General features: G+C 43.1%; 1 protein-coding gene across 1 annotated transcript in view; it reads left to right on the top strand.

The window, feature by feature from the left end:
* CARNS1 (carnosine synthase 1) overlaps positions 1–17,853 on the top strand; it is a 37,778-nt gene extending 19,925 nt beyond the window's left edge. Inside the window, exons 9-10 of the mRNA XM_088473486.1 lie at positions 7,866–8,149; positions 15,732–17,853. Coding sequence (XP_088329612.1) covers positions 7,866–8,149; positions 15,732–17,114 — 1,667 coding nt within the window. The 3' untranslated portion in view covers positions 17,115–17,853. The remainder of the gene's footprint in view (positions 1–7,865; positions 8,150–15,731) is intronic.
* Positions 17,854–18,096: the final 243 nt, after the last annotated feature.

The following is an 18,096-nucleotide window of genomic DNA, read 5'->3' as shown; positions in this document are numbered from 1 at the left end:
TCCCCGTGCTTATTTTTCCTGATGAAAAATGACAATTGTGTCACATTGGTAATAAAAAACTTCCAGATATTCCAGTACATACAGATCACAAAGACAAAAGGTGGAAAAAGAATCTTTTCTACAGTTCATAGAAACCATACTATGGCATCTAGCCTTCTGCTACATCATAATGCAGTCTGACTTTCTATAGTACAACACATTCACTCTCCGAAGCAGGTATCCCTTCCTGTCTCTGTATCATGGTAAACTGATTGGATTAATGTTCAGGGTTACATCTTTGTACCATCCAGTCTTCAGTCAACCATCCTCAACTGGCATCATGACTCTGCAGCAGCTGGTCTTTTAGAATCTGTAAGACCTCATATCTGGTTGAAAGACAATACTAGTGGCCGCGTTTACTGTGTGACATTGCTGAATACACCCTTTCTTGTGAAACTTATCAACCATTTGGACTAATTACATTGGAATTTAGTGAAGAATTACCATCTTCTTTTGGTTTGGCCTCCATTTTGGTCAAACATTGCTGTTACACAAGGATGACTCATGTTGTGAACTGGATCGAAAAATTATTTTCCACTTTAGAAACTGCTGATATATTAATTTAAAAAATGTTCCATCTTCATGGCCTTCCTGTGGATAGCTTGATCAGAAACCTCATTTTATATCCAAGGTCTGGTATACTCTTTGTTTTCTATGGAAATAAAATTCAACCTGCCATTTGCTTTACATCCAAAAAACCAATGGGCAATTTTCACAAGCTAACCTGCCATTACAAGAATATTTTTGTTACTCTATTTATTGTCTTCAGAATAATTGGTTTCGATTATGTAGCTATTGCCAAGTTTGTACTGAATAACTACTGACAGTGCAATTCAGTTGCAGTTACCAATTCCCACTGTTCCCAGCCCTCAACTTCAATACCTGCAGTTACTAATTATATTGAAGATGGTCTGAAGATTTAATCTAACTGGTGATCCATCCATGATGTATTGGACAGCATTATCAAATATTTGGTAATAAGCATCAAATGACAGAGCCTTCTTTTTGGGTTGGCAACAAAAAATCTTTGACTACGAAGGTCTTCAACCAAGTTAGTACCTAAACTCCTAGGACCTCTCCACATACTGGAGCATTTAGGGCCTGTGACAGTACAACTCCAACCTCTACAAACTTTGAAGATACTTCCAATGTTTCAAATCTCTTTGCTAAAATCATTTTCTTGTGAACCGTTTTCAGGATTGGTTCCCAAAACCTTCTACAGTAATAACAGAGGTCGAAGAAGTTTCATGCGGACAAAATTTTGTACCCTCGAATATGAAGAGTACAGCTACACTATATCACCTATTTGTTGAAATTTTGGGAACCAGATTCTCACATTGATGTGCATCAAAAGATTAATACATGTCATCGCCAACATCCTGAAAAACCTGGAGAAGTAGCACCTGGAGATCGCCCATTGAGGTAGGGGCTGATGACAGGAATGAGTTCTTTTTTTTTTAGCTCCCCCTACAGGGCTGCTATTTAAACCTTGCAGCAGTCACTCCTATTTGCTTGTTTGTCTGGCTATGTTGCTGTCTGTTGAGCTTTCCTGTGCTTAGTGTATCAGATCCTCTGCACACCTTAGACCTCCCAGACTCTTCTGCACTCAATGTACCAAACCCTTTGAAAATCTCTGATTGCCTAATTACTGTGAAATAGTCCCGTTGTCCCTGCTCCACGAGTACAGCTAAGCAATTACTCACTTGCTACAGCGAATCCAAAGACTTCTCTGTGCTGTTGCATTTGCAGTTTAACTCTGCCTTATAAGACTCTGTTTAACCTGCTATTATTAATTGCTGCACTTCCTATTACTAATGCAAACCTAAAGACGTTTCAGTTTAATTTACTATTATTAGACGCTGTTCAACTTGAGGCAATTGAATGTAACATTTCTAATTAATACAGCTGCTGTCATTATCAATCTAACCAGTTATCTTCCCTTACAGCACACTGTGCCTCACACTATAGCAGTCTCGGTGTTCCTAGTGCACATGGCAATTTAAGACATGAATGGCGCTAAACTGAAAACTGTAAAAGTTTAAATGAATATAGGGGGTTGTATTAAAGTGCTAGTGGGTAGGACTGTGCGGTAGATGCGCCAATCCACCAAACTAGGAACTTCTCCATGTTAATGTTGACAATTAATTAATTAAGTAATTTTGACATTATTATTTGAACCATAATATCCATAAGCAGTGATGCCCTGATGCAGAGCTGTATATACGCAGAGCATATCTTGTGTATAGTCACACTGTGCATGCTCAGGTTGCCAGCGTTCGCAAGAACAAGAATGCAGTGCAGACATTTTTATGGCATCTATACTAAGAACGGGAGATGTAGAACAGGGCCGTTCTCACAAAGGTAATACTTAGGACAGCGCGTTCATGAAAATGCGTCTTACTTAGACCATCACATAAGTAAATAATTGTTGGACAGGAGGCCTAATTTTTCTTCAAATATTGGACAAGTGCACGCTGCATTAAGCAAGGCGCATATGCCACCCACGTAGCGCAGGCCGCGTCTCGAGTATATCTGCATAAATACACAATTTATCTGTGCTTGGTTCTTCTCAGTAGTGTGCACCCATTATATTTAAAGCTCTGTATGTCATGGTCAAAGTTATCATGGAAAATAGTACAATGTTGTTTGACTTTGTGAAGAATAAGCTTTCCTACCAAACAACTCTACATTAATATTACAGATATTTATGTTTGATCATATTGATTTTCTATCACTTGAAAACCATTGTATGGAAAGGAACAATCAGAACCAAGTCATCTACTTTCTGCGCATGGTCAACATTTCAACTATTAATTCACACTATCAAAATAAATTTGTGAGATACGGTATATTTTAGTCATTACGCACGATTGCTTGAGTCAGAGATGGACGCAAGTGTATGCGACTGAGTCGCACAGCGCATGCGACAAGTTTCATCACTATTGTCGCTAGCAATGAGGTTTTAATCACAAAGTGATTGACAGGTGAGGACCATTTGTGGACAGCAGCGGCGATGGTGTGGGGGGTGGGTGGCGACTTAAACACAGAGGTGTCGCGATTGTTTTTGGGACGTGTCTCAGCCTGCGACTGTGATCCAGTATGCTGTGTAAATGGTTTTGGCGACTCATTCATTCATCATCAACAGATCTGTTACCGACGCTGCGACTTTGCATGCAGTCATTTGGATTTGCGAAGCCTCCGTTGGGCGTCTCAATACAATCTCGGTGGCTGCAACATTTGCATATTTTCGAAGCTGCGGGACCATTAGCGTCCATCTGTTAATCATGCCCAGAGTCTGAATTTTGCATCAGTTCCCAGCTGGTTGTCTTTGAGTCACGTTCTTTACTTGTCCTACTGTAGTTTGACCCGTTTTGCGCATCCTTGCACACAAATTAGATGTAATGTAATGGAGACAGTGCCCATGCCTCTTCGCTCTCACGATTAGCGTAAACCATAAATGATTCTACACCGAGCAAAATATTTCAAAAGAGAAAACTTTAAAGTTTAAGTTATTAACATGGACGATGATAAATGAGGTTTGCCGTGATGAGATGTTTATAACCTTTGACAGTGCACTTTTCCACTCACAAGGTGCAATTCTGGCGGGCTGATTCGTATAGGTCTCTATTCACGGACAGTTTTTGCATATGTCTGTCGAATTCTGAGTGGGACGCAACTTGGCCGGATCTGTCTTTCCATGAAATAGAGTGTTTCAGAACATGAACTGGGTGGTGAGAAAGTGATCGCATGTAACCACCCTGACTTATGGGATTATTGTGGGCGTGTATAAAAATAGCCATGCGATTCTAAGTGGTGCATATGGGGTCGGATCGCTAACATGGGGCTGGTACAAGTTCAGATACTAATGATAATTTTCATCTGATATAGATAATATTAAAGTTAATGAACTGTTTGATTACCAAACAATGTCTGGTCATTGCCCCAATGTGACCCAACTAAGGGCCTCATTTGTCAACGAGTGATATTCTTTTTATCACTCGCTATATCCAATCAGCTCCTAACTGTCATGTGATTGAAAAATGGCAGTTGGGAGCTCATTGGTTGGAACTCGTTGATAAACGAGGCCCTAACTACAGTAATTGGTGGATACATCCAATTTGATGAAGTGTCGGGCCAGAATAGTTTGGTCTAGTCTCTAGGCACAGCTTCTAACTAATAGATTGGCATATGTGTGAGAAGCTCAGCGGAGCATCAGTTGGAGAGGGGGAAGGAACTGTAGTAGATTCATGAGATATGTATCCTTATACGTAGATGCAGATAGAAGCAAGGCTAAACGCCAAAAGATTCTTGAATCAACACATGCTCATTAGAGCCATTTTCTTGAAGCAGAACAGACATACAGGGTGACAACTTAAAAGAAGCAGACATTCCGGGGGTTTAGAAATCCCCTTCTCGAGTGCAGAAGATGTACATGTTTTTAAATCCCTAAACGTCTGCTTCTATTAAGTTGTCACCCTGTACATCTGTTTTACTTCAAGAAAATTGCCCCCATCAGCATGTTTTCATTCAAGAGCTCATTGGCGTGTAGCCTTGCTTTTTACTGAATCTGAATATTGCTTTTGTGTTTGAGGAGACCTGTTTTGCAGGTGCACCTCCCCTCCTGAATGGTGGCTATGACTGGGAAATGCTAGTCCACACCCACACTTTTTCTTGTTGGATATTTAAGCTTATAGTTACTCAGGGGTCTATGTACTAAGCCTTGGAGTGAGATAAAGAGGGCAGAGCTAAAGTACCAACCAATCAGCTCCTAATTGTCATTTCTCAAACACAGCCTGCAGAGTGACAGGAGCTGATTGATTTGTGCATTATCTCTGTCAACTTTATCTCTCTCCAAGGCTTAGTAAATAGACCCCCTCAGAACAGAAGGCAGCACAGAGAATGAGCCAAAATGCACTGATGTTTATTTAAAATGCTTCATTAATCATACACTCTAACAAACTCACCAAGTGCGTGGTCCTTCCCGAAGAATGTATCAGTGTACAAATTATACCATGCATCATTATTTAAATGCGAAGTGCCCATGGAATCTCAAAAAATTATAATGAAGTTCAACACTGGACCCCAATTTTTTAAGCAACGGAGTCTAAAATGTTTGCAATACTGGTGTCTTGCCTTAAAGATCCATATATGGGTCTCCAGTAAGTCATTCCATCTATTTTTTCTAGAGCTGATAACTGCTGATCTTGATATTTTAAAAATATATAATGGTAATAACAGAATTATTTTGTAAAAGGTGTGGAGCCAGACAATCATTACACCACTTAATATCAGCATTCAGCTACAGTGTAAATACACTATGTAGACAAAAGTGATTGGACACTGACAGCAAATAGATCAACAAGATTTTATTGACGTCAGTACTTTGTAGGTCCACTACGTGCAGTTATTACTGCAGACACCCTTCTTGGCACCCTGTCTACAAGTTCCTGGACAATAGCAGGAGGTATGCTTTGCCATTCCGCCATAAGTACAGAAAACATTTGTGGCACTGAAGAAGGTGGAGTCGGCGTAAAATGCACCCGTCGCTCCATATCATCCCAGAGGTTCTCAATGGGGTTAAGATCTGGACTCTGAGCTGGCCAGTCCATCCAGGTTACTGAATTTTCTGTATACCAGTCCAGCGTCGCCCTGGAAACATGATGGGTGGCATTGTCGTCCTGATAAAAACATTCGTGCAAGTGCATGGGCCTCCTTACCAAATGTTCTTGTCGAAACCGCAACATTAGTGGCCATTTGGAACTTGTGTGCAATGGTATGCATTTCGCTTGCGCGGAGGTGTCCAATCACTTTTGTCTACATAGTGTAGCACACAGTGGGCCTGATTCTGAGTCACACCCACTTCCAAAGTTGGACGCAGTGGATCGATCTTTATCTTCCGCCCATGCATCTAAGCCGCGCTAGACATGTGTCCAGATAGTGTGCGCACAGTCAGAGTTGCAACTGAGGAGCACGGGAGACGTACGGTCTCAGAAATGTGTTTCTGGTGCGGTGATAGGGAGGTGGCTGAGTGCACACATGGAGATGATACATCTTATTACGGGAGTGCCAAGTGTCGGTACAAGTGGCTGCTTATACAGATGCTCAACCGCTCACATAGGAGGCCATACATGGACAGAGAAACTGCATCTGCCATAGGGCTCGTGCAAGTTTTAATGGTGCGACCGATGGTGCGTCTAAAGCTACGCCAATTGGTATTTCAGCGTCTACAGATGCTGACAGTGGGACTCAGGACCTCATTCATTCAGAGTCGGTCGTTGCGGCCGCACAGTCGTAGGGGAAAGGGGCCGGATATGCAAATGAAGCGATCACAAGTTGCGGTCCTAAGATGAGATCGTTAGCTGAACGACCGAGGGTAAGAAGCGGTCGTAAGACTACATCACACCCCCTTCTCGATCACAACACACGTCATCTCCTGGGATATAAGGATTAATTGCGACCATTGGGAACCATCGTAGCTGGTCGTAGAGCTTATGGTTGACCATACCCTCTCTTAAGCACTACGATCAAGTCAGTGTACAAACCTCCCATGTCACATGTGCCATGACACTACTTTGTTAATTATGCACTCCCATTAAACGCCGTTCGCATAATTAGGCACGCCTGCGTTCGGATCTCCACTCCCCCGTTTTCAAGAACTTTCCCCTATTACCACCCACAAACGGTTCATTCTTTTCACTCAAACTAACGACGTGGCTGTGTTCAAGGAGAGAGAAATCTCTGATCGTAACAGCTAGTTTGCGCACGCGCATTGCGAACTTTACGCATGCGCAGTTCAGCGAACATCGGTTGCGTACGACCGTGCGGCCGCAACGACCGACTCTGAATGATGTCCTTGCACATTCTTTCGCACGGAGGTTCCCCAGGGAAGGGCTTTATAGTTTGTACCCGCATTCAGGGCTGCCACCAGAAATTGTGGGGCCCGGTACTATTAAAATAGGCAGGGCCCCCCTGGGGGGGGGAGCATAGGGCAGGGAAGGGCCCCCCTTATTGGGGGGGGGAGGCTGGAGTAGGGGAGAGGCACAGAGCAGGGAAGGATGTCTGGACTTGGGGGGGCGGACACGCAGTGAAAGGTCCTCCTAATGCAGCTAGCCTATGTACTTACCAGACTTCAGCTGGTCCTGAGAGAGCGGGGGCCCGGGTGGCAGCGCCGCAGCAGTACAAAATATGCACCGGCACGGCAGCCAGCTAGAAAGCGCCAGTGGCACCGTCCGCGAGCCAATCACAACTCGTGGACCGGCAGCCAATCAGGAGCAGCCACTCCTGATTGGCTGATGGTCCGCGAGCTGTGATGCACTTGCGGCTGGTGCCATTTTTGAAGTGCTGCACTAGTGCACTTGCGCCGGCGGCGCTGTGTTTCCCTGGGTACCTACCGGTGCATATCTGGCTCTGCACCATTGTTCTCTCCGGGCCAGGGACTACAGGCCCGGCAGTCTCCCCCTGATGGCGGCCCAGCCCGCATTTGCACAAAGTTACAGACACGGATGCAACTGCAACCCAGAATCATCCTCAGTATCTTCTACTTCAATGGCAACAAAAAAAACCTTAAAAACTCCAATGTATTTTCAGTAGCAGCAATAAGTATCTCCCAGCAGAATATTTAATATTTTTAATTGATAAAAAAATCTCCACGTAACATGATTTTACTTTAAATAAGTGTTAAATAAGTGTTCTGTTTGCTGTATATGAATGTGGTCTTATGAACACACTAACGCTGCCCTGTGAACTCACTAATGCTGTCTTGTGAACACACGACTTGAGCACCACAAAACAATTTTACACAAGTTCTGTTTCCCTCTGATTTGTAGGCGTTGACTTACTGCTTACCTGTGCTGACTACATGGTGACCCCAGTCATTCTGGGTGTGACCACTGCCCTCTGTCTGGAGAACTGTGGGATCCACGAATGCCTGCTTGGAAGCCTGGCAGCTGGGAAATCCATCACTATCAATTCTGCATCCCAACCCCTTATTGAGACCATGCTGAGGCGCTCTATGACATATGTCATGGAAGGGAAAGAGGTCCTTGTGATCGGAGCTGGTGGCATCAGTAAGAAATTCATCTGGCAGGCAGCCCGGGATTATGGAATAAAGGTGGGCACAATCTCATAGTTACAGGCACAACACAATGTTCTGTGTAAGGCGTTTATTTCATGTACAGTAGCTATAGCCATTTTCCTCCTTGAGAGTAGGAGTTATATGTGTGGTATCTATCTACGGTATCTATCTATCTACGGTATCTATCTATCTATCTTTATGATATGTGATCAGCACACTCCATATTGAGTGAGGAAAGCTTTGTCTTTATTCTACAACTGAATACAGACAGCTTACTATACCTATTTCCTATGATCCCACATGGGGGCATGTATCAAAACTTCAAGAGAGATGAAGTGAAGGAGTTACACGTAGAAACCAATCAGCTTCTAACTGTCAGTTTATAAACTGTGCTAGATAAATCCTAGCTATAAGCTGATTGGTTGATATGGGAAACATCTCCACATAACGCTCTTGAAGGTTTGATACACCTCCCCTCTTGAACTTTTGATACACCTCCCTATTAAGCGCCCCAACAGTGCCTGATACAATGAAGTTCTGGGAATGGTGAATAATTAGGGACTGATTGCGTGCCCTGAAATGTGTATGCTCACATCTGCTTAGCATGACGTGCCAACAGAACACTTATCCTAAATGTAATCACCCAGCTGACGCCCAGTTACATCCACTTAGCCGCATGTGGAGATGCGGCTGAGATTCGTACGCCTCTAAAACATGCGCCATTGCTAAAAATCACGATATCTATCCGCAAAGCAGGCTTCAGATCGGGTTTATGCCCAAAATTTAAAAGGGCAATGCTTTTACTAGCAGAATGCAACTATCAAAAGCATTGCCCTTTTACATTTTGGACATAAGCATCGGAAGTGCCGGGTTTTAGAACTCGTTACTTAGTAAATAAACTCCATATGTGCTTAAAACGTATAAAAAAAGAAAAGAAAATCAACATCCAGATAGCATTCAAGGGGCTGGAGCAATAGAATTATAAACTATAATCGTCACAGTTGTGTACAAAAATGTATAAATCAATATAATGCAAGTAAATGACCACACTACATTTATAATACGCATAAGCAAGTTATACAGGTTGAGTCTCCCATATCCAAAATTCTTGGAACCAGAATATTCCGTATTTTGGAATATTTGCATATCATAATGAAATATCTTGGGAATGGGACCCAAATATATACACAGAATGAATTTATGTGTTATATACACCTTATACACACAGCCTGCAGGTAATTTTATACAATATTTTCAATAATTTTGTGGCTCAAGCAAAGTTTGTGTACAGAAATGAAATTCATTTATGTTTCATATACACCTTATACACACAGCCTGAAGGTAATTTTATAGAATATTTAGACAAAGTTTGTGTACATTGAACCATCAAAAATCAAAGGTTTCATTATCTCAGTCATGCCAAAATAATTCCGTATTTCGGAATATTCCATATTTCGGAATATTTGGATATGGGAGACTCAATCTGTAGTTTATGTAAGAGCATCACAGTGAAAAATGTAGCAGCTCAGTATGAAAGTGCATGCACAGTTAGCTGATAAAGCTGTCACCAATGCAAGGCAGAGCCATGAGGGCTTACGTCTCCATAATCATCTCATAGCTATCTAGGATGCCTAAGATGCATTGCTATCCACAGCTTGTGCTAATACTAAGCAGCGTTAGTAATAGGAGAGATTATACTGCAACACATGACAGTGACATAGACAAAGACTGAGGTCATGAACTATGTCCTACAAGACAGTAACTAATAAATGTAAAGAAACAGACCTGTTAAATAGAGAGCCCACAATAATAATGATGAACGTGTATTACCATATTACCAGAGTAGTCATAGCAACAGAAAAGTGGGTATTATTGAATTATGTGTCATAGCGTAAGTAACAAAGAGGACATGCCATGATAAAGAAGAAAGCATAAAGGTCCATCTCCCTTGAGTAAAGCAAAGAGAATCCGCTAAAAGGCTCCTCCTAATTATTAGGCCATAGTCCATAGAGAAACGTATCTGAAATTATGGTTTCCCAACAGTGATCTGGTTGAAATAAAAAATTATCAAGAGTCGCCCATAATTGAGCGTTTAACCCCTTAGGATAAAGAGACTGTAGATGCAGGATCTATTAGCAGCCTCTACTAAGTTATATCTTTCCCAGCTTGCAACTGGGGCAGGTTTGTTAATGCAGTCAAACAGCATGCGTACTGTTCAAGAACTGTGCCCATGTTCTAAAACGTGTCTAACTACTTGGAGGACCTGTTTTTTTTTTTTTTTTATAGCCCCAAGGGCCAGTCTGGAACTGGAGTGGTGATTTGTTCTTAGTTCCATTAGAGGGCTATCAGTTGTCACCAAGAATAACCCACAGGGCCGTTTTATAATGTAGACAGTTGCTATTACAAGTACTGTAGGTTGATGCTCTATTTTGATTTTCTTACTGGTACCTGGGCAGTTAAATACACCTTTTGGAATCATACTGTTGCATGTAGCATATCCATAAATTCTCAAAATCCCTGGTTTTGGGGGAACAGGGAACAAACTGACCGTTTTGTACTTATTTACAGGGTCATTAGTGGCCTAAATGTTTTGTACCAGAGCTAAGGTTGTTTCGCCAAACATCTTTTAGTTCTGGGTCACAAGTTAAGTTCTTTTTAATCGCCCATCTGGCATGCTCGGCTGCGGATGGAAGTACCAATTAGTGATCTTTTATCTGTATTAGAGGCCATTCTTTTATTGCGGAGCAACTGTTGTCTTTCCATTGTAGTGATTTCATAATTGCAGATTTACATCAGTTGATTTCAATTAATCTTTCACCCATTGTTAACGATTGCTTATGGGATTCTAAGCATTATCACTAATAATATGTCTTATGCAGGATGCCTTACACTAAGACAAATGGAAGGCCCTTATTTATTTATAGAAGGTGGATGACGGCTTGTGGCAAGTAATAGATGTTCTGATCTGAAGGTTTTGTTTATAAATTGGTACTAATTGTGTCACCCATCTTGGGGCCTAAACCAACCAAATCGAAGATCTATGAAAGTGGTCTCCAACTTGTAGCTCGCGAGCTACCGGTAGCTTGCGGTCTTAATTTTGGTAGCTCACCTAGCTGCAGTGCTGCCGAGTTAACTAGGACAGTGTTGGCTAACCTTGACACTCCAGCTGTTATGGAACTACATAACCCAGCATGCACTGCTACAGTTTTGCTATTAGGGCATGCTAAAACTGTGGCAGGGCATGCTGGGATATATAGTTCCACAACAGCTGGAGTGTCAGGGTTAGCCAACACTGAACTAGGAGGACGTGACCTCTAACACCTGCTCCCCCGTGGTGTCGACGCCATGAGTGGAGCCACAGGGAAGCACCTCAGGTGATTGCCGTAGCCTCTAAGGCAGCGTTTTTCAACCACTGTGCTGTGGCACACTAGTGCGCGTGAGCAGTCGTCAAGTGTGGCGCGGCGGTCAGCTCAACGCACTTGTAATGTAGTGTGCTTTATTCCTGTGGTGGCCAATGTAGTGTGCTTTATGTGGAGGCCAATGTAGTGTGCTTTACTCCTGTGGAGGCCAATGTAGTGTGCTTTATTCCTGTGGAGGCCAATGTAGCGTGCTTTATTCCTGTGGAGGCCAATGTAGTGTGCTTTATTCCTGTGGAGGCCAATGTAGCGTGCTTTATTCCTGTGGAGGCCAATGTAGTGTGTTTTATTCCTGTGAGGCCAATGTAGTATGCTTTACTCCTGTGGAGGCCAATGTAGTGTGTTTTATTCCTGTGAAGGCCAATGTGTTTTATTATAGCCGTCCATCCAATAGTGACCACAGTTCCATCCCTGCCAGTGGTTTAGCCCTTGTCTTCACATAGCAGCTGGGACCAGCAGCCGATACCACCTGTTGGTGTGCCGGGACGCCAGTCACCTTTTGAAGGTGGTAAGATCCATCTGTCAGTTGCATATTGCAAAGACGTTATTGCTATACTTTCCTGAGCTCCTCATAGCTGGAGGTATTTTATGCATGCAAACTCTTTGTTACTTACATTTTTGATATATGCACACTCTTCAATTCCTGTGTGGAATGTTTGAGATGCTTGGGTATTAACCTGTGTATGCACATATTGCTTGGTGCATGTTATCATTTATATTAGATACTATACCTTATATGAGATCTCAGGTGGTTCTATTATCCAGGATTTATGTACATTGACTGTTATATGTATTTTTATATGTCAGTTTTTTATCATTATGTCTTGTCCAATTGAATATTAAATTAATTTACCTCTGTCCAGCGCTCTCCATATATATTTTTTTCTTTTGAAGGCCAATGTAGTGTGTTTTATTCCTGTGGAGGCCAATGTAGTGTGTTTTATTCCTGTGAAGGCCAATGTAGTGTATTTTATTCCTGTGGAGGCCAATGTAGTATGTTTTATTCCTGAGGAGGCCAAAGTAGTGTGTTTTATTCCTGTGGAGGCCAATGTAGTGTGTTTTATTCCAGTGGAGGCCAATGTAGCGTGTTTTATTCGTGTGGAGGCCAATGTAGTGTGTTTTATTCCTGTGGAGGCCAATGTAGTGTGTTTTATTCCTGTGGAGGCCAATGTAGTGTGTTTTATTCCTGTGGAGGCCAATGTAGTGTGCTTTATTCCTGTGGAGGCCAATGTATTGTGTATTTTTTCATGTTTTTCATTAGTCACACACACCGCATAGCCGGATAGTGTGCCTTGGCAATTTTTCAAATCTTGTGCCTCGAGTTGAAAAAGGTGGAAAATCTCTGCACTACAGCAATCACCTGATGTGCTTCCCTGTGGTTCCACCCACGGCGTCTCCGCTACGACAGAGCAAGTGACTATCACACCCAGCCCTGCCGGAAAATCACACAGCAGCCCTAAGTAAACAGTATCTTTTGCTCTTCTAAGTGCATTGTTCTTTGTAGTACAAGGTCAACTTTTTAAGTATTTACTTTTTTAAAAGCAATTGAATCATCCTTGTAATCTTATCAGACCAATTATAAGTAGTATCACTTACCCAGAGGTCAACATGTAGAATATTAGCTGTATTTATCTCATTTATAATTTCTGTAAATTCTCTACATGCGTCCTTAATAACTAGGGGCATAAACATTGTACATTTTTGGCACACCAAAATTATGCATTTGTCTGGTCAACAGTAGGTTAGTTCTCTACTCTGAGCCATCTGTTTGGCCCTATAGTATACAGACAGCATAACTTTATAATATCAGCCTCCCTCAATAAATCAGAGGTTGAATGATTTTAAAACTCCAGAGTTATCGTGTAACATTTCTGAAAGTATAGTTTTACTAGCTTCCTCCTCTGAAAAGGATAACATTTCATTATGGTGACAGCAATAAATACCAGAGGTATATTTATAGTTTCACAAAAAGATTGCAGCTCACCGCTTTCTGATTCAGCTGCACTGTGCACGATGAAAGCCCCCAGCTGGAGCAACAATACTCAAGATAAATGATCAGCACTCTCCAAATTTCAGTCCCAACACTGGATCTTTACTAAGGACATACCGTACAGACAACTACTTGAGCACCAAGAGCTTATATACCCCATCAAATACCATGATAACCCCAGTGACAGCACCCGTCACAAACAAAGTCTCAACACTGAGGACTGCAAGCAGATAATATTCTGGGAACTTTGAAATAAAGAATTAGTGCTTCTCTGATGATACGATACCGCGACAATAGGTACCAGACTCAGGAGATAGTGACCTATAATTAACTATACAGGCCACACGTGTAAAATCTTTATGAGGGGGGAATTTAACAGAAGATATCAATAAAAACTCGTACAAGTTATAAAACATTCAATGCTTATTGAATGTTTTATATACGCCCAACCCCATTGGTCTCTCTTTCTCTCTCTCTGGAAGGATTGGAAGAGTTGGGTGCGGGAAAAATGGGCAAGTGTAAGGATCTGAACAACTTTGACATCGGCCAGATTGTGATGGCTAGATGACAAGGGACCTGCTTCAGCAAGGATCGCAATTGCAAAGCTGCACGCAGGCTATAGATATATGATGTATGCACACAGGCAGCTTTGAAAATGCAGCAGGTGTATGACACCCCCTGCTGCATTTGCGATCTCAGCACTGACGGAGGTCGCAGGCTGGGATCACCATCGCGACCATCTGTGGTCAATGGTCCCGATTGTGGACGGCGCCATGCCGCTGGCCAGCTGAGTAAGGCCTCAGCTTACTCAGGATGGCGGCTTGCAAGCCCAGCAGACTGCGTTCATCCACGCAGTCCCTGGGCTGGCCACTTCATGAAAACAAGGCGGACACGCCCCATTTCCGGGAATGACGGACGTCCCCACTCCGCCTATTACATGCCTCTGCCTGTCAATCAGACAGAGGCATTCAAGGGCTTGCATGTGTCTTCGCAGGACCCATTCTGCACACTCGCAGAATGGATCCTGCACACTCGCAGAAGGGGTCCTGCACACTCGCAGAAGGGGTCCTGCACACTTGCAGAAGGGGTTGAATCTGCGTTCAGCAGTGCATTTGCGTGCACTGCTGAATCAGGCCCTAGGTCAGAGCATCTCCTAAATGGCAGGTCTTGTGTGGTGGTCCTGGTAACTATACAATTAGAATATGTTCTTATATATAGAATTAGATGATGCAGTCATCCATGTTGTAATCGTACTGTCATTCCACTATCTGTGGTGTGTGATGTGGGTCAGTCCACGCGTTGAATAGCTTGACCAGGGTTGACGTTTATTAACCGGCAGGAACAGGATACAGGTAACACAGGGGTTAAAGCATGTACAAACAGCAGGTATGTACAGTACCAAATGCAGGCAGGAACTCTGGGCATATGCAGGGTTAACTGGTGCAGAACAATACTCATGCAGGATGCAGAGAGTTAATATACTGTAGGTGTGGTGGCAGTGACTGATATATATACAGTACACAGTGGTGGTAGTATAATGGCTGTAGCAGGGTCTTTAATCATATACACAGTCTCCGGTATAAGAGATGCTATGGTTCATGTCCTCACAGAGAAATAACATGCAGTAGCGCATTAAGGGGGATATTTATCAAAGCTTGGAAAGTGATAAAGTACCAACCAATCAGCTTCTGTCATTTTTCAAACACAGCCTGTAAAATGAAAGGAGCTGATTGGTCAGTACGTTATCTCTCTCAACATTATCTCTTTACAGGCTTTGATTAATCTTCTCCTCAGTCACACGAGACAGTGTGCAGTGCGCTCCACTTTCCAACAAAGTGATCCGTCAGGCCATGGTAAGGTGGGGCCTTTGCAGAGAGTGTCGGGAGTAGTTACGCACTGTTGTTATAAGCAGGGCTCTCAGAAGGTGTCAGCATGCTGCCAATGGTGGATTGGTTACACCTTCCTGGCTGTCCCAGGCCTCCAGACAGGTCAGGCTCTGCCCTTTCCTGTAGGTGCCACAGCTTGCATGTCCTTGATAAAGGTCCTATGTTAGCAGTGAACTGTCACAATAAAGAGAAAGCAAGCTGAAACTGTGCTGATCATTCATCTTGAATATTGCTGCTCTGGTTGGAAGTGTGTGTGTATTTAACCAGTATTTATATTGATGTTACAATCCACGATTTACCTAATATTACACATATCTTTCCCTCAGATCCACATGGTGGAGTCGAATCCAGGACACTTTGCTTCTTCCCTTGTGACTTCATTCATCCACTATGACTATGAAGATGGCTGTTGTGATGTGGAAGAACATGCTCAGAAGATTCTAGCCATAGTCAGGGGTAGAGGTCTCCAGTTCTCTGGCTGTATGGCATTCTGGGATGAGTGCACTATACTTGCTGCTATTTTGAGTCGCTCGCTAGGTCTTCCCAGTCCACCCCCCAATGCTGTGAGGCTTGCCAAGCGCAAGACACAGACACAACTAAGTCTCCTTAACATGACATCCCCATCCCCACCATTTCCATATGCTGGGGCATTTGCTGTGCCCTGCTTTCCATTAGGTCCTGGAACAGGAGGTGTAGAGGCTGCAGAGTCCATTCTCTCATATCCACTGGTTATCAAACCAGAATCTGGAGCAGGAGCAGTCGGCGTGAGGCTAGTCCAGGATGCTGAAGAGTGTAGGAGGTTAGTTAAAAAGATGGGTTTGGAGCCTGAAGCTGGTAGACCAAGGAGTGAGGAAACAACTGCCTCAAGTGTGGGTGGAATCTGCTGTACAGAAAATGATTGTAAGCCAAGAATAGGGATGAATTGTGAAGAATCAGAGATAGTATTACAGAATGGAGAAAGTGCTGTTGACTCTGTTCAAACTAAAAGAGGCGGAGCTAAGGCGCCACCCCGGTCTCTTCTAGCAGAGTACATTACAGGCACTGAGCATGATGTGGATTTGGTGCTAGGTCCCAACGGTCGTCTCTTAGCGGCGTATGTGTCAGATAATGGGCCAACATTACTCCCTGGTTTTACTGAAACTGCAGCTGCTCTCCCATCCCGTCTTAGTCCAGAGAGACGCTGTCAGTTAGTTCAGGCTGCCAGCCGCAGCTGTAAAGCCCTAGGCCTCTATCCCGGAGTTTTCAATGTGGAGCTCAAGCTGATTGAATCTGGCCCACGATTGCTGGAGATTAATCCTCGGATGGGTGGATTTTATCTGCGCGACTGGATCCGCCACATCTACGGCACTGACCTAGTGCTTGTGGCTTTGGCACTCTCTTGCGGGCTAGAGCCAGCATTGCCAGAGAAGGGTGCCCAGGAGGGTGCTGTGCTAGTCGGGGTTATGTGCACAGGAGAATCTCATGAGGAGGCTCTAAACAGCACAGCAAAGCCACAGAGGATGGCTGAGCTGCATAATGCTGGACACATCAGATTTAACCGTCTGGAGGGTAGTGCAGTACATGGTCCTGACCAGGAACCCTATGGAAATGTGGCCTGTGAGGGAGAGAGTCAGAAGGAAGCCAGGGAAAGGCTCCTTGGTGTGTGCTCAGTGCTTGGCCTGGATTCCAAGAAGTATCCAGTTCATTATCTGACTGGAGAGTTCCAGTGAGAGGCATTAGTAGGGAAGCACTCAGGGGCCTGCATTGGGGGTAGAGGTGATTAAGGTGAGAGAGAGAATAGTGGCTTCAAAGAATATAAAGAATATGGGGTATATTTACTAAAGTGAGAGTTTTTAGAAGTGGAGTTGTTGCCACTAGTAACCAATCAGATTCTTGCTATTATCTTCTGGAAGGTGCTAGATAAATTATAAGTAGAATCTAATTGGTTGCTATGGGCAACATCTCCACTTCTAAAATCCTGCACTTCAGTAAATATACCCCTGTGAGAGAATAGGTGAACAACAAATTAGAAAATGAGAACACTTCAACGACCTCAAACCTCCCTCGCACTCATTATTGCAATAGGTTGAATGTGTGCCCTAGTGCCCAGACTGAGGGAAGGGTATTGGAGGTTTGTCATTTAATAAAGACTAATTGTATAGTACCTGTGTGGAAGTCTGTTAACCTATTTACGATTATATTACATTGGAGCTTCTCATTGTTATCCCCATTGAAGTTAGTTGACAGTTTTTGTAAACATAGATAATATCACACATCTATTACATGCATTTGCCTGAAATGTCTGCGAAGTCATTATCCGCCAGGCGTTCCGAGCCTAACAAGTGATGAATAGTAAGCTCTTGTTGTCAGCTTTGCAAATGTGCTATGTTTAAGGCTTTGGGTAATGTAGGATTTTTAGGGGTATATTTACTAAAGTGCTGGATTATAGAAGTGGAGATGTTGCCCATAGCAACCAATCAGATTCTACTTATCTTTTATCTAGCACCTTCTAGAAAATAATAGCTATAATCTGAGTGGTTATTATGGACAACATCTCCACTTATATAAACTTGCACTTTAGTAAATATACCCCCTACTCTTTAAATAAAATTGCATGAATGCTAGCTATACCTGAACACTTCACCAGGGGCAAATGAAACGCAATTGCTTATAAATTGCTGATCTTTACCATTGCAGTATCTCACAAACACA

Source organism: Taudactylus pleione, unplaced genomic scaffold, assembly GCF_031769625.1.
Source record: "Taudactylus pleione unplaced genomic scaffold, aTauple2 ptg000136l, whole genome shotgun sequence".
NCBI classification, from domain to species: domain Eukaryota; kingdom Metazoa; phylum Chordata; class Amphibia; order Anura; family Myobatrachidae; genus Taudactylus; species Taudactylus pleione.
This window is presented reverse-complemented; position numbering and strand designations above follow the sequence as displayed.